The sequence below is a fragment of the Callospermophilus lateralis genome, chromosome 8, assembly GCF_048772815.1.
Source record: "Callospermophilus lateralis isolate mCalLat2 chromosome 8, mCalLat2.hap1, whole genome shotgun sequence".
NCBI classification, from domain to species: domain Eukaryota; kingdom Metazoa; phylum Chordata; class Mammalia; order Rodentia; family Sciuridae; genus Callospermophilus; species Callospermophilus lateralis.
The window spans coordinates 85,335,218-85,357,958 of NC_135312.1; the positions used below are offsets into that span (position 1 = coordinate 85,335,218).

At 35.9% G+C, this 22,741-nt stretch overlaps 1 protein-coding gene across 1 annotated transcript in view; it reads left to right on the forward strand.

Moving 5' to 3' along the window:
* The window catches only part of Col25a1 (collagen type XXV alpha 1 chain), a 435,459-nt gene that overhangs the window by 377,722 nt on the left and 34,996 nt on the right, over positions 1 to 22,741 (forward strand). The window contains exons 19-23 of the mRNA XM_076864066.2: positions 11,171 to 11,233; positions 15,392 to 15,460; positions 16,262 to 16,306; positions 17,895 to 17,939; positions 18,988 to 19,065. Coding sequence (XP_076720181.1) covers positions 11,171 to 11,233; positions 15,392 to 15,460; positions 16,262 to 16,306; positions 17,895 to 17,939; positions 18,988 to 19,065 — 300 coding nt within the window. The remainder of the gene's footprint in view (positions 1 to 11,170; positions 11,234 to 15,391; positions 15,461 to 16,261; positions 16,307 to 17,894; positions 17,940 to 18,987; positions 19,066 to 22,741) is intronic.

Sequence of the window (22,741 nt, forward strand, 5' to 3'; positions counted from 1 at the left end):
TCCCTCCAAAGTAAAATATATATATATACATATTTATTGTATACAATTACCCATGTTAATATGTTATATATATAAATGTGTACATATACATTTATACACATATATGTATATGTTATGTACATATATGTATGTATACATATATATATATATGTGTGTGTGTGTATGTATATGATCTTTATTACTACTATTTGGTAGAATTATTTTAATGTTATATTTCTATCATGAACCATATCCCACTGGACCTTTGGCATTTCCCTAGTCATATGAAGACTAGTATGAATGTTTTGAACTTTTTCAGATTGGGAAGGTAGTTGGTGATTTGCTACCTCCAGTAAATGCTTGCATTTACAAGGTCACAGGAAATTGCTAGCCATACCATTCTTTTGTTTTTCTATCCCTGGCTAGTAACTATAGTGAGAAGCTATTACTCAACAAAAACTCTTTTTATTATTCACTAGAGATTTTTTAAAATGTATTTATCAAGTACCATTTGGGCGACTATTCAGTGTTTGATTTAAATCCCAGGTTCTGTTTCTGTTTTAATAAATTTTGTCTTCTTACTCTAATTCAAATGAGAGGTATGTTTACCTTATAATTTAGTAAGTGCCAAGTATAAATAAGTAATTTTGAAAAGGAACTTTAAGAACACATTAAGGTCATTAATATTTACTAGATATTTATAAATGTTGAATTAAAAAAAGTATAATCTTATAATACAGTTTCATTAACTTGGGCTATTCTTTATTCCTTTAATTTACCTTACCCCTAATTAGGACGGTTAACCATGATTTCCTAGTTTAAAAGAGTAATAGGATTTCAAAGATGAAACCATTATGTATGGATATAGAATGTGTGGTAGCAGGAACATTAGTCATAATCTTGCTAGACTTGTGTGTTTATTTATGCTTTGGAAATACTTCCTGTTGCTATTTATCTCCTTCTTATCTGCTGGTACTACAGAGAGCATGTAAATGCCATCCGTTATTTCTAAGACATTGAGGAAACCAGCCATGACATACCAGAGAAGCTTTGATTCACCACCTGTTGCTCTCGGGGAATGGTTGGAAACTTAATGAGCATCCACATGCCTTCCACAGCTCTCAGGAAATGAGCAAAGTACCTAAATACAGACAGCAGACTCATCCATCTATCACCTCAGGGTCCCACTCAGAGGAAAGTGCTAACACCATAGGCATACAGTGTAAAAGTCACTAAGAGCAGGCGTAACTTAATTTCCAACTTCTCTTAAGCTTCCTGCACAAGTATTTGAAAGTCCTCTTACCATGTGGAAGACATTTGGAATTCCTATTTCATGCATTCATGGTTCATATAGTGTCAAGATGTTCAGCTGGGAAAATTAAATTATGTACAATGTACCATGCACACATCTATCTTCTGGAATAAGACTTGAGCTCAGAAAATTAGTTGTATGAAAAAGTCTTCAAATATTTTAAAGGGTAAAATTTATTATCACTAGCTTTTCAAATATCAAAGGATAAGATTCTAAATACCAAAGTTTTTGTTTCATTCCCTACACTTATTTTTTTTTCATGTAAATACATGGCTCACCCCTTCTTATGGTTACATTTCCCCAGTAATTAAGTAGCATAGACCAGCAACTTCAGAACAAGCAACCAGTGTGCAGATCCTGGTTCTCCCCCTTACCAGTGTGTGATCTGGGGAAAGTTCTGTTATCTCTCTAAGCTTCACTTTCCTTTTAAGATGCAAATCATCATTGATCACAATACAGAAAACTGTGGGAATTAAATGAATTCATATATGTACAGCTCTGAAAGTATCACCAAGCACATAGTGAATGCAATATAAATGTTGGCTATTGTTATTTTTCTTGGGGAAATGGGGAACAATGACTATGTATCTGTCTGCTCTATATGATCTTTTGTCATGTGAATAATATTAACCTATAGAACATACAGCCATTTATGTTCTATGCTAATAGATGTAAACTGAAAACTCCTTTGCAGTGATAGGTTAACATGACCTTCGGAGCAGTAAGACACCCACTTTCTACTGACACATGATGTCATACCACTCCCCTTTCTTATTAGTGAAGTGTATTCTAGGAATAAGGAACAAAAGGGCACAGGACTCAAGGGATAAGACATGACACTATCAAAGTTCCCTCCTGACACTGTTCACAGGTAGAGCAAATGTAAAACTTGATACATACTGTAATGATGAAAATATTTCAGTGATGCTCAACCAAGGTATTGTTCACAAATATTGATTTTCGATGCTTACTTTTTTCCTTTTAGCATATACTACCAGTTTATCTCACCCAGGAAGTCAATTGGGGGGGGGGATATATATATACACACACACACACACACACACACACATACACACATACATATACATATACATATACATATATATATGGCAAGGGAGATATAATACATTTTAAAAAATTGACATCAAATCAGAAAAACAAATCATTTAGTGGCAATGAAATTTTTACAGTGTATCGGCCCTCTAAGCTTGATGGTTTTACTCTGGCTTCCACATCAGTGACAATTTGACATTTAGATCAAGACCTTGAGGACTGGGGGGGTGGGTCTGCGACAGTCACTAACTCTTTATACCGTGTCATATGAAATCAACTTTGACATGAAAGCATATGAAATCTAACTTTGACAGGTGGCAGAAACATTCACTTTGGCATTCTTAAGTATAGTGCTCAGTAATCTAAATAGAAATGTATTTTCTAAATCCACTGAAGGCGAGGATCCTTCCTTTAAAACATTAAAAAATAGCAGAGGAAAATTTTGGAAGTTCTATAGGATATGGAGTGAATTCCTAGAAGAGAAAAAGAAAGAAAAAAAATATTAGTTAAAAGAATAACGTTGAGTTATTGCTACTTACAATTACTTTCTGCTTGCACAAAGTTCTTCTGAGAAGTTGAGTAATTTAGAGTCCAATTAGGAAACTCATACAACCAGAAATCAGAGATTTTTAGCAGCCATAATGAAACCTCCAGTAAACACATCGAATATGCTTTCATGATGTAATCCTGTTTTAAGAAAAGAAAAAGTTATATTTTCTGGGTTTTAAATAAATATGCTATTATAGTTCATTTCTGACAAAGCCACCAGGATGTTTTAATTTATACTCAAATTTGATCCTTAAGGGAAATAAGTATTTTAAGGACAGATTCTACTTCCTCATTCTTTTTTTTCTCAATAATTTTATAAATCAATCATTACTCCAACTGGATGCCTAGAGGTTCTTATTACAACAAATGTTATTGCTGTAATCCTCACAAGCAGGTATCATGCTGACTTGAATTCTAATTAGCCTTTAAGCAAGAAGACTATTGTTTGGTTAATGCATTCAGTGTCAAGACACATTAATCAAAATTATTGGTGATGCTTTTAGCACCCAGGCAACTCAGTACATATATGTCAAGTCCCGTTGGACTATTTTTTGAGCAATGAAAATAAAGTTGGATCTGCTTGGGGATAATAAATATCATGGAAAATATGACTTGATTTAAGCTGGTATATTAGAGAATTTTTCAGACAGGTTAAAAAATAATATTTTTTGCTCCTCTAATTGATAATGACTTACAAAAATGAAACAAATGGTAATAAACGAAAAACCAGAGATTTTTCAGTGGGCAAGAGCTAATCAGTTAGGACTTTTTGGCCACTATTCTGTTTAACAGATGGTAAGTTCTGGAAGTTTATATGGAAACACCTGGTGAGCCATTTCTGTATAAATGAAGCTGTTCTTTCCTTTATTACCTTGACTAATAATCCCATCTAAGTATTTGTTGACTCTTCTCATCTTTATAAAGGGCTTACTTTATGTAAACTTGACAAAAGTGTTGGATGAACTGTCCCAGTGACCATTTAAAAGATAAAATAAGGTCATCTGAAATACTTTCTTGCCATTTATTAAATGTGGATTTAAACAGATATTAGTCAAGATTTTATTACAGAATTTTAAGACTTAATGAAACCTTTGGTAGTCATTGTTAGCATTCAGAAAGAGTGCATTCCTAAAGAATGTCCTAGCTTTCCCTTGACTTCGTAATATAGAAGACCAGTTTTTTTGCTGTTGGACTTGATACAGATGGTGGTTGTCAGTGTGTTGTGTTTGTTTGCTTGCTTGCTCTTTATTTTTTGGTCAGAAGACATAGAATTAAAGCTGCTATTTCAATTGAATATTCAGGTTTGTTTTGGAAAGTAATAGCAGTGAGTTGAGGAAAAGTGGTTTCAATCAAAATCTTGTCTTCAGGTATCTTTCTTCTATGTTACAGAGATGGATATGGTAAATTCTTCTTGTAGTTTTCTATGTGTATATATTATCAACTAATAAAAGAAAGGGGAGAGAGAAACAGAGATATACCCTAATGAAATACCCTAACTCACAATGAAACTATTTTTTGGTATGGACATAGAATGATTTTTTTAATACAGTACATATTAGTTACTGTGACTTACATTCACTGAGTTTAATACTGCAAGGTCAAAGTCGTGGCTGCCCAGTTGGTTAGCTGTAGTTGGTAAGACCAATGTGAAACCATTAGGCCTTCCATGATTGGTCACAGGAAGAGGCACCTCTAATTTCACTAATGTTTTAGATTGTTGTTGTTGGGGTTTTTTTGGTTTTTTGTTTGTTTAGACTTGGTTTGGTATTTTTACACATCTTGGCTTAAAATTAGACTTTGATTCAAATTAACACCCTGTGTCAAATCTTCCTATTTCTTGCTGTTACTCCCAGCGGTAGACTACCAGGCCTCTGTTGTACATCAACCTCAGTTAACAGCATTTCCTCTGCTCTACCTGAACACCAGTTTAGATGCCAAAATCGTAGCTACTCCATTATTCATCTTTTCTACCAGTTCAGCCCAAGGAAGTAGGCTAGTCTTGGTATCAATCACTTAAAAAAAAACAGTTTTTTTAAGTGATTGATACATAAAAACTCATGTAACAACTCAAGAAGAAATCAGGTGCAATATCCAGAACAAGACAGAAAGTTAGACCAAATTTTCTTTCATTTGGAATTTGCTGCCATATTAGTCCCATTGCACTAAAACCAGCAGAATTGAGATTTCTGATTCTCTGAAAGTCACTTAGTTATCTGTTAACATGTGGCTGAGGTAGCAGAACAGAGTATCATCTGTTCATTGTGGCTTAGGAATTAAAATTTTAGTTGTGTTAATGGTTCTGATAAATAATGTATATCTTCTATTCCCAGAATTTGGTTAAATCATTGTTCTGTGCTTACTTTAAGTTAGATAATATATCGTTTATATTTTTGTTTGCTCCAAGAGTAAATCCAACTGGACTTTTCCTGGACCATAAAACAACAACATAAAAAGGAAGCAGATTAAATCTGAATTCCATGGTTATGGTAATGGAGAGAGGAACAGGAATCCTTAAGATGGAAAAGTTCTTTTCCACTTCTTCTCTCCCCTCTTCTCCTCTTTCACCTCCCTTCCCTACATTCCTCCACTGCTCCTTCTCCTCTTCCTTCTCTCCCTCTTTTTCCTGTTCTCTCCCCTTTTAGTTGGATGTGAAGCTTTCAAGCAATGACTTTTAATTCGGTTGCTTTCACTCTTCCATTCCCCTCCACACTCAATCAGCATCACCAGTATAAGGATAGACTTCATCCTCTTGTTAATCTCACTAGTAGCAAAAGTAAAAACCTCAAATGCTGCCTAATATGAGATGGTGAGTGAATAGAAAGATGGAGAAAATGCCACAAATATGATGTCTATAATCATATTTCTATTTATAAACACGTATACCTCTGTATGTGAAGCTAGAGGGAAATAGATTAAAGAGGCTCTGAAAAAATTGGTACCCTGCTTATTCTGATGCTGTTCATTGTAACCCTGGTATGCAAAACAGGCCAGATGTTTAAAACCTCTGCCTTTCCCCCATTTATCTTGAACATTTTTGTTATTTTCTTTTTTAAAAACAAGCACTAAAAGATCATCAACTTAAAAAATAATTTCAGAAAATATCATGTTCAGTTGTTTTATTTTAATGGTCAAGCTGTTGTGCTTACTGTTTGCTATTTAAGATTATACTTCCCTAATTAAGATAGCCAGCCCCTGCTCTTTTCAGAGAATCTCCACTTTAAGGTCCTATGTTATTCCTAAAATGATTAAGTGAAATTATAAACTGGATTTTCTAATTCAGCAATTGCCTAGTTTGAAAAAACCCTCTAATTTATTTTTTTCTTCATTAAAAGTAATGTCAGAGTTTAATTCCATTATAGTTCAGACTTCCTCTATTGTATTCTCCCCACTTTGTCTACTCAGATGAATACATGTGAATAATTTTCAATTTAGCATTCTTCTATTTTGTGTTCATTCAATGAGATTAAATATGCAAAACAGCTTTTAGAATCATTATATATTCCAGTATAAATTGTTATTTTTCCTGTTTGTTGCTCTGCAGACATGTAATCTTATTCTGGTATATTCTGATTTTTCTCTAAATATGATTATTCCAAAGGGCTATGACTTTGAATCATTTCAGCTTCTTATGTTTTCCCCTGACCTTCTCCTTTATCTATCCTGCAAATTAGGAATTGTGACTAGAGCAGAAGAGCTATTTGCTTAATTTTTATATCAAAAGAAAGTATTTACATAATTTTAGATTGTCATTGTCCTTCTCTAGAGAGATTAGGAAATTCTAGAACATTTACACTATACATCACTCCTCCACAAAGAAACAAGATTTGTTTGATAGGATTACATTTATTTAGGGAAATTCAATAGGTATGATTCTTATCCTCCTGTATTAAAAGAAAGACAACTCACTCTTAGTAAACCTGCCACTTCTACCTTACATGGTTCTGATATGTTTTAAACTTCTTTTGGTTTTGCAATCTTAAATGCCTTGGCAGGTGGGTACTGTCTCATAAAATGGTATGTTCACATGAGAAAATTTAGGGTTACTTCTTCAAAGAAATTGAAGAGGTATTGAGCATGTTCCTAGGGTAGTTGAAGGTGTTAAGAGATTACCTTTAGGTGATGTACCAGTTAGGATGCAGAAATGTTGGAATATTAGCTAATATTAATGATAAGTAACATATTTGAGCCCATAAAGAAAAACTAATAGGTATATGATGTGCGCTTTATTCTGGGGAAGATGCTATGTTGTGTTCACATTATCCTACAGTAAGTCTTGACTAAGCACCCTTTGGTTAAGCCAGAATCTTCCATTTCTTGGCTTCAAAGACTCCAGTTTGCAAAAGTCAGACTTCATCTCTACTCTCCACTTCTGTACCTACAGTTCTCAAAACACTCAGTCTGAGAACCCCTGTACTCTGCTAAAGAGCTTTTGTTTAGGTAGGTTTTATTTATTGAATTTCTGTGTTAGAAAGTTTTATTATATTAAATAACATTTTATTAAATATAGCTGAATTTTCCAAAATGAAACTGAAAAATGTTTCTTAAGGAGAATAATATTGCTATACTTTTTTTTTTTTTTTTTTGAGGCAGACTGTCTGGCATAATGGAATCTCACATCTGCTTCTACAGTCAGTCTGTTCAGTTGGCTGTTCTGGCTGATGTATATGAAGAAAAAACAGCCTCATACTGATATGTAATTGGACACAAGAAGGTTATTTCAATAGCCTATTAGATTACTGTTGATATTCTTTGCTACTCCCAAACTCCACAGTGACAGTTTCTTAAACATTAAGTGCAGTATAAAATATAAAACCATATCATGAAATTTTCATAATTTGCATTCATGAGGGAATGAAAATAGAAAAGCAAATAATGTCTTTGTGCTATTATGAAAATAGTTTGACCTTTAGGATTCCCTGAAAAGGTCCAGAGCATACTTTGAGAACCTCTGCTATAAGTTTAGGAAGGTAAGAAATAGTCCAAATGGCTTAAGATCACAAGTAGACATGCCCTGTTTACATTAATAACTGATTTTGAAGCCTGAGAGAGAAAAGATACCAATAATTAGCTCCTTCCTGTCCCCCCAAGACACAGAGAAAATGGAGGGAATGTCCTTACAGTGACTTAGAGCTCTGGAAATAACTGAACTTAAAACTGAGATCCTAAAAGTATGCTATTTGACTCCTTGAATAAAGTAATATAAGAATATAACTCTCAGAATATATCAATATGGAATGATCAGATAAAAATGGTCATAATCAGAGCCTATAAAATTAGCAAATATTAATAGTGCTAAAATTGTCAGTTCTATCAAATGCATTCTAATTTTATATCTTGAAATAAAAATTTACTCCTGAACATTTTATTTATAGGAATTTTTTATATTCTAAGAAAAATTTAATATATGTTCTGTTTCCAAAAATTATGAAAAAACACTTGTCTCAGAACACTGAGGTCGCAAAGCCTTACTTATTTGTGAATTATGTAACTGCATGCTTCATCTTTTTATAAACTAAACACTAACCTAAATAAGAAATATGTTTCCGCAGCATTTACTTTTCTTCTTCTTTTTTATTAGTGTGTTAAGGGGGCTACAACTATTTGATATGCTAAACAGATCATTTTATTTCTCCTTGAAGATATGTAAGGTTCCCTTCTAACCTGAAATTTTCAACCTGTTAGATTGTACAATTTTCAACCTATTAGATTATATTACATGTTCATGACAGTAAGTCTTTATTAATGACTTTATTGTGGACTTCAATGAGCATTTTTTTAGAAAATGAGGGAATATTTATTTGTACATATCATTTTATTAGAAATATTTTACTTTTAAATGCATGTATTGTTTTTTGTTTGTGAAATAAGTTAAACTCTCTTAATAGAAGTATAATGGTAATCATTTATTTTTTCTGAATAGAATTCATATTTTTATTTTGAACTATGAAGAGATCCACCCAAAATGATTTGTTCTAGTTCTCCATTCCATTAGATGGAAGACAGTGGGATATGTAGAGTAGTTGTAAAAGGTTTGTAGGCAATAAACATAAAGCATTAGTGCCCACCTAACTTTATTTTCTTAGATTAGTACCAGGAGCACCTAGATCAGAGTAAATCTGTTTAAGCTGTGTATCAACATGCATTTTGTGGCATGATAGCATTTGTTCCCCACCCAGTACCCCACATTTTGCACAGTAGACTTTAAAATTTACTTGTTTGAAATATATTACATAACATTTTAACATGTCTTCTAGAAAATCCTCTCAGTACTTTTCTGATTAGCTCCAAGTATCATAAGACCAAGGTTGAAATATTGCTGCATTAGGAAAACATCAAGTGTATCAAACTACATGAACAACTATTCCAGAAGTAATCCAAGGGGCAGGGAGTAAATATGGGAACAAAGCCATTATAGGTTTGCTTGAAATATTTGGTACAGGTTTTAGGTAGTTGGACCTTGAGCTTTCATAGTTAAAAAGAAAATAAAACTTAATATATATTCAAGACAATGTGAACACGGGTTCAGGTTTTTGTATTGTTCTTCTTCTCATTTTTGACACCAAATATGTGGTGTCTTTTCCAACACCAGTTTTCCAGCTTTCTGACATGAACAATTTGATCCTATTTTGACACTACTCTAATTAGTACCAGACCCCACACATCTAAGGACTCAGTCCCACAAGAGTGATCTCATTTCCCTTTGCCAGTAGCAGGTATGAAATTCCCAGGTTACTGGCACTTACATCTGACTTGACTGCAGACTTACAGGTTCTCACTATACCCCCTTCAGGTTTGCTAATTTGCTAGAATGACTCACAGAACTTGGGAAAATACTATATTTACTATTTCAGTTTATTATAAAGGGTCAAAGGAATAGCCAGGTGAACAGTACAGAAGCAAGATCTAGAAGAGTCCTGAGCTCAAAAAGTCTCTTCCCTGTGGAGTTGGAAATGGTCTACCCTCCTGGCATTAAATGTGTACACTAGCTTGGAAGCTCTTAGGTCCCTGCTGTTTGGGGGTTTTAATGAGGTTCCATTACATGGACATGATCTATGAAGTCACTGGCCTTTGGTGATTGAGCTCAATCTCCAGACATCTGCCCCTGATGGAGATCAGGAGGTACAGCAGTAAGTTCCAACCCTCTAATCACAGGGTTGGTTTCTCTGGCAGTCAGTTCTCCATCTTAAAGCTAATTAGGGGCCCAACAAGAGTCACTTCATTTGCATAAAATCAGGTATAGTTGGAAGAGATTGTTAAGAGTAACAAATGTCCCTTGCCTCTATCATTAAGAATATTCCCAGGGTTTTAAGAGGTCTGTGCCAAGAGTTGGGGACCAGGACCAAATGTAGGTCCAATTACACCACAACTGGAGTTCCTACAGATGATGGAAATAATGATTCTGCAGATATGGCAAGGAAGATTTTTATCTTTCATGCTTTCCATTCCTGAGTCTCTTCCCTAGCTATATCTATCATAACAGTCATCTATTGCTGCCTACCATCTTACCCTAAAACTTAATACTTTAAAACAATGGATATTAATTATCTCACAGTTTCTGAGGGACTATAATACAAGCACAGAATGGCTAGGTGCCTTTGGCTCAGAATCTTCTGTGAGGTTGCAGTGAACTAGTCGGCAAGACTGTGTCTTACAGAATATTCTACAGGGCTGGGTCATCCATGACCAAATTCGTATGTGTGGTTGTTGGCTGGTTTCATTCTACAGTGTGGGCCTCTCTAAAGGGCTGCTCACAGTAAGGCAGCTTCCGTCCCCAAAACAAGAGATCCAAGTGAGAAAAAACAAGAGAGAGGTTCCCCAAGTGGAAGCCACCTCTGTCTTTTTACAGCTTATACTATACCATCACTTCTTCATATTCTGTTCATTAGCTGTGAGTCAGTAAATCTGGTCATACTCAAGGGGAGGGATTTACACAAGGGCATATACACAGGAGGGGGATCACTGAAGCCCATCTTAGAGGACACCTACCACATCACCCAATCACAACCGGTCTTAATTTGGTAAGTGATTTAAAAAAAACCCATTGGAAAACAGATGAAGGAAAAAAAATGTGAAACAATTGATCTAATTTTCCAGAGTATTTCTCAAAGAGTTTTCATTGGATCAAAACCAGTTCTGATTAATTTTATAGACAATAACTTGATCTCAGCAAAACTGTGTGGTATACTTTCAAGGAAGTAAAATACCAAAGGGAGGAAGTGAATTTAGCTTTATTTGCTGTCAAATTAACAATGATCTTGTATGCCCATCTTTTCAAAGGGAGAACCAGGTTTCATTGGTCCTCAGGGGGAACCAGGCTTACCAGGATTACCAGGAACAAAAGTAAGTGGAGTCTTTTCTTCTGCTGCTTTTTTTTTTTTTTTAATTTTTGTCATACTGTTGAAAGAGTTGACCAGATATTTCTGCCTTAAGAAATAAAGCAGTGTAATGTGCCATTAGTGGCACTTCTAGAGAGATCACCATTACTAAATAGAGCAAAGGAAAGTCAATTCCAGAAACCCTCAAGCAAGACAACAGACTTGTGGAATGTATTGTTAACTTGTCCTCCAGATCCCTCCTAAATTGTTATGATGCTATTAACCTTCTGGCCTTATGGAACAGTAGAGGAATTGTGAAGAGGAGGGAGATAACTCATTAACTCCTGCTTATCACCCACTTTAGGATACACTTGTAAATCAAACATTATTACTATTTCCATCACTCCCTAGGTTTCAAAGGCAAGTACAGATGTCATATAGATTTCTAAGTGCTTTTTTTCCAAAAGGCTCCACCCTGAATGATAACTGCAGAAATATTCTGTAATGAAAACCATCTCATGCTCCTTGACATGGCAATCATAGAGAGGTCTCTAAAAGCAAAAGTTTTAATGGTGCTGCAGAGATAATCAGACCCAGGATTCTCTTTATCTACCCAGTAAAACATAAAAAAAGTACAGCTCTGATGATAGAACTGGACTCATGACAGACGCATGAATCAAAGGAGGGGGAAATGACATCAAACTACATTCTTTTATTTTTATACCACTTTTATATAGTCTTTGCTTCAATGTATATTGTGTTCCCCAGAAGTAAGCTAGGGATGATTTCCAAGAGTTAAAGAAATATGTTCATGGTCTGTTCTGACAGGACTAGTCCTCATTTCCGCTGGTCAAGTAAAAATAACTCTAATCCTCGTACATGGAAACTATGTGTGGTCAAAGGGGGTCTGAAACTCAGTGGAATTATGCAAAATTGTTATTTTCTTAAGAAATTTTTTTTTTGCCACATAATGAGCTGTCAGGCTTATTAGTGAAGTATGAGGAATGCCTGTTTTAGCCTGAACAGATTCACACAAGAAAAGCCTTTCTGAAGAAAAAGAGAGAAAGCAAGAGTATAATGAGCATTCCCTGTTGATCTAAGAATTGCTGTGTGTTGGGGGAGGAAAGGAAGCAGCTTTGAAGATGAGCAGGACACACAAAGAGGAGGGCTGGTCACTGTAGGAGAAAACCAGAATGGACTGCATCTGTAAATGCTGGTGCACTTTGTTTATGTACATGGGAAAATTAAAGAAACCCAGGCAATAGAGAATGAAGTTGATCTCTAAGTATCTCTTCTTTACTTAACTGATCATAAATTACTCTACAGTTTCAAATTAAAAAAAAAAAAAAGATCCAGACATGAAGAACCTAGCATGATTCTATAGACCATATACTTCATGACAGATACTACTCTGAACCCTCAGTAAAAGAATGTGCTGTCCTTGTTTGGGTTCACAAGCAGAGCTGTGGATAGGAAATTTATTTCATTAGAAATATTTTGAAGTTAATTGACAACTGAATTGCCTGTCTTGAGCTCAATATCAAGGGTAAGAGTCATGATTATGTTAAAATCTCAATCCAACAGTACTCTTTTCTACTCTTATAGCCAGACTGGATTTGTACCACTGGCTTCAGACCTAAAAAATAAAATAAGATCGCATTTTTTACTCCAAACACCAGCGAAGAGAAATCATAATGACTATTTTAGAATATTCTGAGTAACATCGTGTATTTATTAAGACAGTGAAGTTTTTCTGGAATTTTTTGTTTGTTTGTTTTTTTGGTATTGAGAAAGGGGAGTCAATGCAACAAAAACATTCTCTCCCCTCCTAAAGCTTACATGCACTGTGGGTGAGGAAGGGGCAGAAGGAGAAAAAAAAATAAACAAACAAATAGTATTTCAGGCAATGATGGGAAACTAGTTAAGGGCATTGTGATTTAAAAAAGAAAAAAAAGTGATTCCATGTAAAGATATGTAGGCTTCGCTACCATAGGAAACTGCGGATGCATTGTTTTTTTTTTTAGGTTTTTATTTTTCCCTAAGATAATCTTATAGTTAATTTTTAAAAGAGTTATTTTGTAATTTTTAAAGTAAAATATTAAGAGAAATATCAAATACTGTCATTTAAAAAAAATAAAAATTCCATATGCCAAGAGAAGTCCTTCAGTCTCACTCTATTACAGAGGGATCAAAAAGAGAAAAATAGAAGGAAGTCCCTCAGTTTCTGGACCATCTTTGCCATCTTCTGTGTCCCGTCAAGCCCCTGGCCTTTCTCTCAGCCTCCCATCTTCACACCCTCATCTGTTGCTGCTCAGACACCTACTGAGTCTTTCATTCCTGTCCCACGTCACCTGCAAAACCACAAAGGCTTCCCAAAGTGGGCATGATGCAGAAAAGGATTTCTGAATTTGGAGCCCTGTGTTACCCATCCTGGATCCAATTCTTCTTTCTTATCCTTTCCAGAATGAATCAGTTTCTTCAGTGAGGAGGGCAACTCTCTCTTCCATAACACACCATCCACTGTCTGAATTCCAAGTCTGATTATTGAAATTCTACCCATCTTGTAGGAAACAAAACAGTCTCTAGGGAAGATAAAATGGCACCATCTTTGGCAAGACTTAAAAACATTCATACTTTTAACCCAGGAATTTCCCCAACTAGGAATTTATCTTAAGAAAATGATTAGAGAATATACAAAAATTGGTATACAATTATGCAAAAATTGAAGATTGAGCGTAATCAGTTTTAAATTTCAGCTCTTCTTTAAAAGCTTTATTACTTTGGGCAACAGCTCTCATTTTTGGTTTCTTTGTCTGTAGAATGTGAATATCTGTCTTGTTTGTCTTGAGAATTAAATAGGTTAATGCATGTAAAGTATTTTGTGCAGTTCCTGCCCTCATCAGTGGTTATAAAGTAAGCCCTATTGACCCTTTAGGATGTGATTTGAATCTCACCTCCAGAGAGCCAGTCAACAACATTTAAGGTTCAGTGGTGTTTCCTCTTCTGTCACATAGAGCCTTGCATTACTCCTTAATTATTAATGGGTTTGTTCTTGTGGATCTTGACTAATTAGGTCACTGGCTCCTAGAGGACAATAAGCATCTTTAGACTTCACAGAGCTACTAATATTTGAAAAATCCACAATTCTTCTGTCTTACACCATTCTGAAATTTTGAGATCAGGGTAACTGAGGCCTGCAGAATTTAACAGCCTTGTCCCAAAACACCAAGCTGGCAAATAACAGAAATTAAAATCTTACATGTTACAAAGCCTGAGAAATAACCACTATGTCATGCTTCTTGACAATAATACTTAAAAAGTGACTGCAGAATGAGAATTAATGTTAATTCCTGTCTTGAGATAGATGATAGCTTTTATCAATTCCCTTTAAAGACCTTTCTATTTAACAACATAGCCATCTGACAGGCATTTGCCTAGCCATTTGATTATATAATGGGGACGATAATGGGAATGCTGCATAATTGTATGTTAGTTTGGAGTTCTCCCGAGAGACAGAACCAAGATGGATGGAGGGATAGGAATTTATTAGGGGAATGGACTACTGTGATAAGGAGGCTAAGAAGTCCCACAATAGGCCATTGGCAGGCAGGAGGGAGTCCAGAGAGGCCAATTCTTGTGACCCAGTTCAAGTCCAAAGGCTTTAGAACCAGGGCAGCTGACTGTTTCATTCTTTAAGGCTCCAGGCCTGAGAACACAGGGAATACTGGTACACACCTGGAGTCTGAAGGCTGAACTCTGGAGTTCTGATGTCCAAGGGCAAGAAAAGAAGGGTGTCCTTGGTCTAGGAGGGGTAGAGGGAGATTTTGCCTTTTTGTTTTGCCTAGCCCCCTGCCAAGTTAATGATGGCCATCCACATGGAAGGTAGATCTTTCCCACTCTGTCCACTGACTTACATGCCAATCTCCTCTGGAAACCTTCTCAGACTCACCCAGAAATAATGCTTTACCAGATCTCTAGGTATTCCTTAATTCAGACACTTAAATTAACCAGCACAGATTGTTTTTTATTATTAAATGAGATAATTCAGTTAAGAGATCAGAATAGTGCTGAGTACATAGTAAGTAAATGGTGACTGTCTGCTCATTTTTATTTATTCAATTTATTTAGTATCCACACTGACCCATCTGGGCGTGTCATTTACCTGTCTTCTAATTTGTGACAGGGTGAACGTGGGGAGGCAGGGCCTCCTGGAAGAGGTGAGCGAGGGGATCCTGGAGCCCCTGGACCAAAGGTCAGTTATGCTTACATTGAAAGAGAACACTCTTTGATTTAGGAATGCCTGCCACTTGCCTGTAGAACATTTTGTAGAAAATTCCTCAACAGGTATTAAAACAGCTAAAATTAGAAATAACTTATTGAAATGCATACTGATTGCTTGTTTTCAAAAGGGATTTTATAATTCAACTTTCCCTGTTTACTCTGTTCAGTTCAGTGAACAAATTTAATCACACATTCAAGTGTAAAGGGAGAATACCATCATATTAACCTGTTATCACTTGATGTGTATTAAAACCTACTGAGAAAAATCTCTGTTGGTAAGTGCTGTGCTCATTTCCATGGTAACTTGATGGAGTGTAAAACCTTGAAAATATTAGAGCTAAGGATTTGTTTACCTGTTCAATCTTGATTCATCTAAACTTCCTGAAAACTAATGTGGCCACACTTTATTTTAATAACCTATCCGAGAGCTATGGGAAACGATTTACTCTCTGATGAAAAGGAAATTTATGCAGACGAGCATTGTTGAGACTAATGAGAATTACTTACAGTACTGTTCCCATCCACTGATGGGGGAGGGCTGTTTTCAGAGTAATAATGGAATGAAGGCTGATGGAAAAACCAGGGAGCAAACTAATGATATGGTGATGATATGTGTGCTTAGTATTGTATTCACCAGCCATATACATATTGAGGCCGTTAAAATAAAGTGTTTCCCTGTTTCCTTGTTATTCTGAGTCACTGCTAATTTCCTTTTCCTGTTCTTATCTCCTCTGTCATTTTCTCTTTTCATCTTCGTCTTCTCCTGTCATAGGGGAAACAAGGTGAATCAGGAACTAGAGGCCCAAAGGGGTCCAAGGTCAGTAACTGGGTAACATTTTAATGTAACTTGAGGCCTCATGATCTGTCCTTTTTGCCTTTTCCATGGAGAATCATGTTTTAGATTAAAATCTTTCACACACAGGGATTGCAATAATTTTGTCCCTATGATAATATCAAAAAATTATTTTATATTTTTGTTTTTGTATGTTCTTGTGCTGTAGGTCTTTCTTTGATAAGTTATATTTTCTTTTATTTTTAGCACTTCTTTGGGGGAAAAAAGTACTTAATTGTATAATCTTACTTTTCACTTCCTGCCTATATTTATGATAAATATTCAAGTTATATTTTGCCTTTAAATAAGGTGACTTCTTTCATTGCATTAAAATTTGCCCACCAATTAAATTCCTTTTCTTTGTCGTGTTCTTTATCTTGTCTGCAAGAACATATGCGCTGTTGGCAGAGTCATTAACAGTTAATTAAAGTACCATTGGCTGATAACATGGAAAAATGGGTACAAAATGAAGAAAGCAGAGATTAGAGATTATTAATTCTCCATTCACAGCAAATTACATTATTATGGGTGAGGTTATTAGCATTATGTGGATGGGTAAATTTATAATCCTTTTCCTTTCTTACCTTTCTTACCCATTTCATAGAGATAGGTAGAAAGACAAAAATGTTTTGAATTCCATGTAGGAAAAGGTCTCTAAATTTAAGCTGTTTTCAAGAACCTTCAAATCTACACAGTTCGAAATGTTTTCTCCAAAGTTGCAGTTTGGACTAATTTTGAGGGCTTAGACTATTCATAGTGTCTTTACAAGTGGAGTTCTGACATCATGAATAAAATTTCAGAGATTTTTATATTGGATTGAAGGGGGGCGGGGAGAAAGCACTGCCCTGCCCCTGACCTTCATCCCTGCCAACCTGTTCCTGCTGGCTGCTGTCCACTTCAGCACCAAGGGTTAAAATGCCTATACCTGCAGATGAACTTTGCCTTAGATCTCCATTATCAACAGGAGGTCTAGTCTGTGACCCTACTTTCCTAATTCTCCCTATAATGAGCTCTCTGTTCCTCTCTGTCCCAATTATCTATATGTTTCTTCTCTGAAAACAGGCAACACAACTGTTTGACCTTTTTTTCCCTTTGCCCCAAATCCCTCTAACTAAAAAGAACATAGCTCAGTTCATATGGACTTTGGGTGCTGTAGAAACCACTTGCTTTGTTTATGTAGATTCCACCTAGCAGAGTTGCTATATAAACTATACTATTGTTCCAAGACAATAATTATCTGAAAGGGAAGTTGTGATTACCTGTAAGGTGCATCTTTTTTATTTTTTAAATATTTTTATTTGTAGATGCACACAATATCTTTATTTATTTATTTTTGTGTGGTGCTGAAGATTAGTTTGCCACTGAGCTACAACCCCAGCCCTGCAAGGTACATCTTAAAAAAAAAAAAAAAGCATTTGCATTGGTGCATTGGTGGTGATTGTTATTGTTTTTTCACATCAGAAGTTTATATTTAAAGGGATGCACTATGGTATAAATATATCCTTAGACTTGAGAAATTTCTAGACCATTGGTCCTACTACTAATTAACTTTTTTCTTTTTTAATTGGGAAAGGGTGACCGTGGTGACAAAGGAGACTCTGGAGCTCTGGGACCAAGGGTAAGTGAACCCTCTCATATCAACTTTTTTGCCCCCTACAAACTCAGACTTGATGTAATATGTGTGTATGTGACCTTATGAGTGCCATCTGGACTAATAATGCCCAATAATAGCATTGGAGAAGGGCCACTCTAAATATTCCTGCTGCCTTCCCTGCCCCCTTCTCTTTATTTTTGACTTTTATTTCCAGGAGCAATGAGTGTGGACATTCTAGCACATGCAGTGAGTGTGGACATTCTAGCATGTGCAATAAGCTTTATTGAGAAGGTGTAAACACTTTCCCTCTGACAAAGGAGTAATAGCAAGCCCACAGCCATACAACTAATAGAATTTCCCTTGTTTCAATTAACCGGATTATAAAGAGAGCAGTAGCCCATTTGTTTAGAGTATTTTTTAAAACAGGCAGGGAATTAGGACATGACTAATGGAAATTATGTAGCAGATATAATGAGTCAAGTAGAAGTCTCTTTTTGTTCCTTATTTGGCTTCCTTTTCATGGGATTCTATTCCCACTAGGAAAGCCAAGCATTTCCCATAGAACGTTATTCTATCTTCTTAAGGAATGAGAAGGTATAATCTATCAGGTATAGATGAGTGGAAAGCGGATAGGAGTTTTTAAAATAAATGTGAATAAAGCTAATAAAATTTTGTAAATCACATCAGATTAGCCTGTATTTTATAATGTTCAGAAAATGGTTTCAGAGTTTAAATCATAGGTCTTTCAAAAATCTTTTACCTACCACAGACAGGAAGTTAGAAGTGGTTTGCACTTTGGGTCCTGGTGAGGAAGCAATAGATAAGAGAGAGCCACAAGATATTGCTTCTGTGTTTTCTTTTTTTAATATTTATTTTTTAGTTGTAGTTGGATGCAATACCTTTATTTTATTTATATTTATGTGGTGCTGAGGATCGAACCCAGGCCTTCACATGTGCTAGGCAAGCGTTCTACCACTGAGCCACAACCCCAGCCTTGCTTCTGTGTTTTCTATAGTCCTGTTATACACCAGTCTAACTCCCATGGTGTTCCCTCAATTCATTTGTGTTGTAGGGTCCACCTGGGCAAAAAGGAGATCAAGGAGCCACCGAAATCATAGACTACAATGGCAACCTCCATGAAGCTTTACAGGCAAGTGACTGCTTCCTGCCCTGAGACACAAGGAGAACACTGATGGGTGCCATGTAGCACACGCCAGCATAAGCTCCCATACCCCTTTAATCTCAGAGCACTCCATTCCTTGAAGCACACCTGCTCCCTGTCATCCTGAGCCCATTCCTGTATCTGGCCCCAGTAATCTTCACCTCATAGCAATTTGAAATCTCTCTCTTTTTTTTTTCCTTCTACCTTCAGACATTCCTAAGCCTTATCACGTATAAACTTTGTGTTAATTTGGTTGACTTTTACTTCTTTGCTTAAAGAGGGAGCTGGGCAAAGCAATTAAGAGCTCTGTGGCTCTAGAGTGGAAATTGCTTGGGTTCAAATCTCAGCCCTCTTGTTTACTAAATGCATGACCTAGAGCAAGTTATTTCATTTCCCTGTGCCTTGGTTTTCCCATCTATAAAATGAGATGATATCTGCCTCATAGGGTTCCTGAAGAGAGCAAATGACCTACACAGCCTATGCTTAAAACAGTACTTAGCACCTCATAACCCCCCTGTAAGTATTTCTTACAACTGCTACCATTCAATTCTTTTCCTTCCGTTAAGTCAAAAATAGACTAGACGGCTCCACCACCTTTGCTTCTTACTCTTCTTCTTCATATTTAGACTCCTGCACTTGAGTCCCTGTCATTCTGTTGCAACTTCTCTTACAAAGATCAATGATGACCTCTAGATAAAGCCCATCATATTTGTCATTCTTGACTTTCCTGTGACATTTGTACCAAACCACCTTCCTTTTAAAATTCTTTTTCTTCAGATTCTACTTCCATTTTCCTTCATGGTGCTGTTCTGTGTTGGTGTGTCCAATTTCTCTGTTTTTGATATTCTGAAGTAGCTGATCTTTTCTTAATGACTCCCTCTGTGTTCTTCACATTACGATTCCAATTCTGTCATCTTGGGATCTGATCTTGGTGTACTTGTAAGAACAGTTCCCTATAGGTGCACTATTGCCCATCAATTTCCACCAATGCCCATGATTGTGCTGGTTACTCTGCCCACCTACCAAATGATCCCCTTTCTTGACTAGCCAGTTTCTATCAGTGACACCATGAGTCTTCGTATTTCGTGGAGTAGAAGCTTTAGAGCCATTTTTACACTAGTCTTAGTCCTTCATCCATTCTGTTTTCCGTCTTCTCCATTCCCAAGGAGGTCCACATCCTGTTTACTGCATACCTAACACCATAACAAACCCTTGACCAATACTTCTTCCCGCTAGTGCCTCCTTGTCCTTCTAATCCAAACTATGTATCACCCCCAGGATGATTTTCATAAACTGCCATTACTGTAATTGTTCTAATTTGCTCAGGAATCTAAATGACCCCCTATTGCGTACTCTATCAAGTCTAATCTCCTCCATCTGAATTTAAGGCTCTATAATCTGCCTTTCTTATGCAGAAATTTTTATTACTTTACAACACAGAGTTTTCCGTGGCATGGTCATTTTTATAGTATCCATATAAATCTTCATCCCATTCTTTTTTCCCTTTCTTTCATCCATCTAAATACTATCCTAAAATCTACGTTGTCACCCACTTGAGTTCTTTCTCTTAATCCTTTTCCACATTACCAGTCAGGTTCTAATATTACCATTTAATTGTTCTCAAATTACATAATTAATTTTAATTTTCCTCTTACCAAATTGTAAGTTTCTTGATAACAGAAAACTATGCTTACATTGTGTGGGCATGTAAAGATGCTATAAAGGTTTACCTCCCTCTGCTGATTTTCATTGTTGTTTTTCACTTCCTCATCATGGACTATTTTGCCAAGGATGTTGTGTAGTACAGGCTTTCTATTCTTTTAACTTTTGTTTATAATGGAAGGTTTTTATATCATCAAATCTAAAGCTTAATTTTGCTGGATGTGATTCTTGGTTGGCATCCATTTTCTTTCAGAGCTTGGTATATATTGTCCCAGGATCTTCTAGCTTTCAGAGTCTGGGTTGAAAAATCTGCAGATATCCTAATTGGTTTCCCTCTATATGTAATCTGATTTTTTTTTCTCTTGTGGCTTTTAAAATTCTCTCCTTATTCTGTATGCTAGACATTTTCATTATAATGTGCCTTGGTGGGGATCTGTTGTGATTTTGTACATCTGGTGTCCTGTAAGCCTCTTATACTATTTGGTTTTCCAATTCATTCTTCGTGTTTGGAAAATTTTCTGCTATTATTTCATTGAATAGATTGTTCATCCCTTTGGTTTGAAACTCTATGCCTTTATCCCAATAACTCTTAAATTTGGTCTTTTTATGTTATCCCATATTTCTTGAATGTTCTGCTTATGATTTTTTACCATCTTCACTGTGTGATCTACATTCTTTTTGAGATTATATATTTTGTCTTCATTGTCTGAGGTCCTGTCTTCCAAGTGGACTAATCTGTTGGTCATGCTTTCTATTGAGGTTTAGTGGTTAAATGAGTACGTGTACTTTTTATGTACAAGTTCCTTTTTTAGTTTGAAAGACAAACTAATTTTAAATATTTTTCCATTTTATACCTCTTTAAATCATTTTTTCAGCCTCACTAATGTGATCTAACTTTGGTAGATTTACACTTCTATGTGTCCTTTTTTACTACCACTATTTTTAACCAGTAAAGTATTTATTATTAATGTGTACAAAATCTGTCTTCAGCTCAGCCATTTTTTTTCTGGTTACCTCCTCCCCTCCCTTATTTTCTCTCCCACCCTCCCTCCCTCCCCCGCCCCCCTCTCTTTTTCTCTCCTAAATGCAAAGAGAAGCATGTTTCTTGGCTGGAGAAACCTTGCTCAGACAGGGTATTCAGGCCACAATGTGACTGGTTTTCTTCAATATAAGTGGCTTACACATAAGCAGTGGCCTCAGTGTTATGGTTAAGTTCTAGAACCAGTTTATTAAACTGTTCCCTTTTCCTCTTAAGCCAATAACTGCTTATGGAGAGAAAGAGAATATACAAAATTCTAGTGTACCTACTATGTTTTCAAAATATTAACTTATACATTAAAGTACAGGGACACTTTTAAAACTTAATTTATCAGCAATGCTGTACATTTCTCTTAAACTAATTCCAAGGACAACATAATTCCTACCTCCACCTATAAGAAGTATCTGCCTTCATTGGGTGTGGTGGTGCACTCCTGTAATCCCAGTGGCTCGGGAGGCTGAGGCAGAAGGATTGTGATTTCAAAGCCAACCTCAGCAAAAGTGAAGTGCTAAGCAACTCAGTGAGACCCTGTCTCTAAATAAAATACAAAATAGGGCTGGGGATGTGGCTCAGTGGTTGAGTGCCCCTGAGTTCAATTCCCAGTACCCGCCAAACCAAAAGGTATCTGCTCTCTTATTTTCCAACAAAATGTGCCAATGTAATTGTTCATTTTCCACAAAATTGTGGAAGAATTTTTAAAGCATTTTTTGCAAGAACAGGGTCTGGCTTTTAACTACTCTTAGCCTAAAGTGGAAATATTTGTTTCAGTCTTCCCTCTACTACTAATGAGCAGGGTCATTTTGGGGGGAAATCATTGTATCTGTACTTCATTGATTTTATCTGAAAAATGAGGATATCATTGGAATAGATACTTTGCTAGGAGTCCATGAAATATAATATTATCTCAGGTAGTTTTTAGAAGCTCCTGAACACTTTATTGATGTACCTCAAAGCACTGTCCTT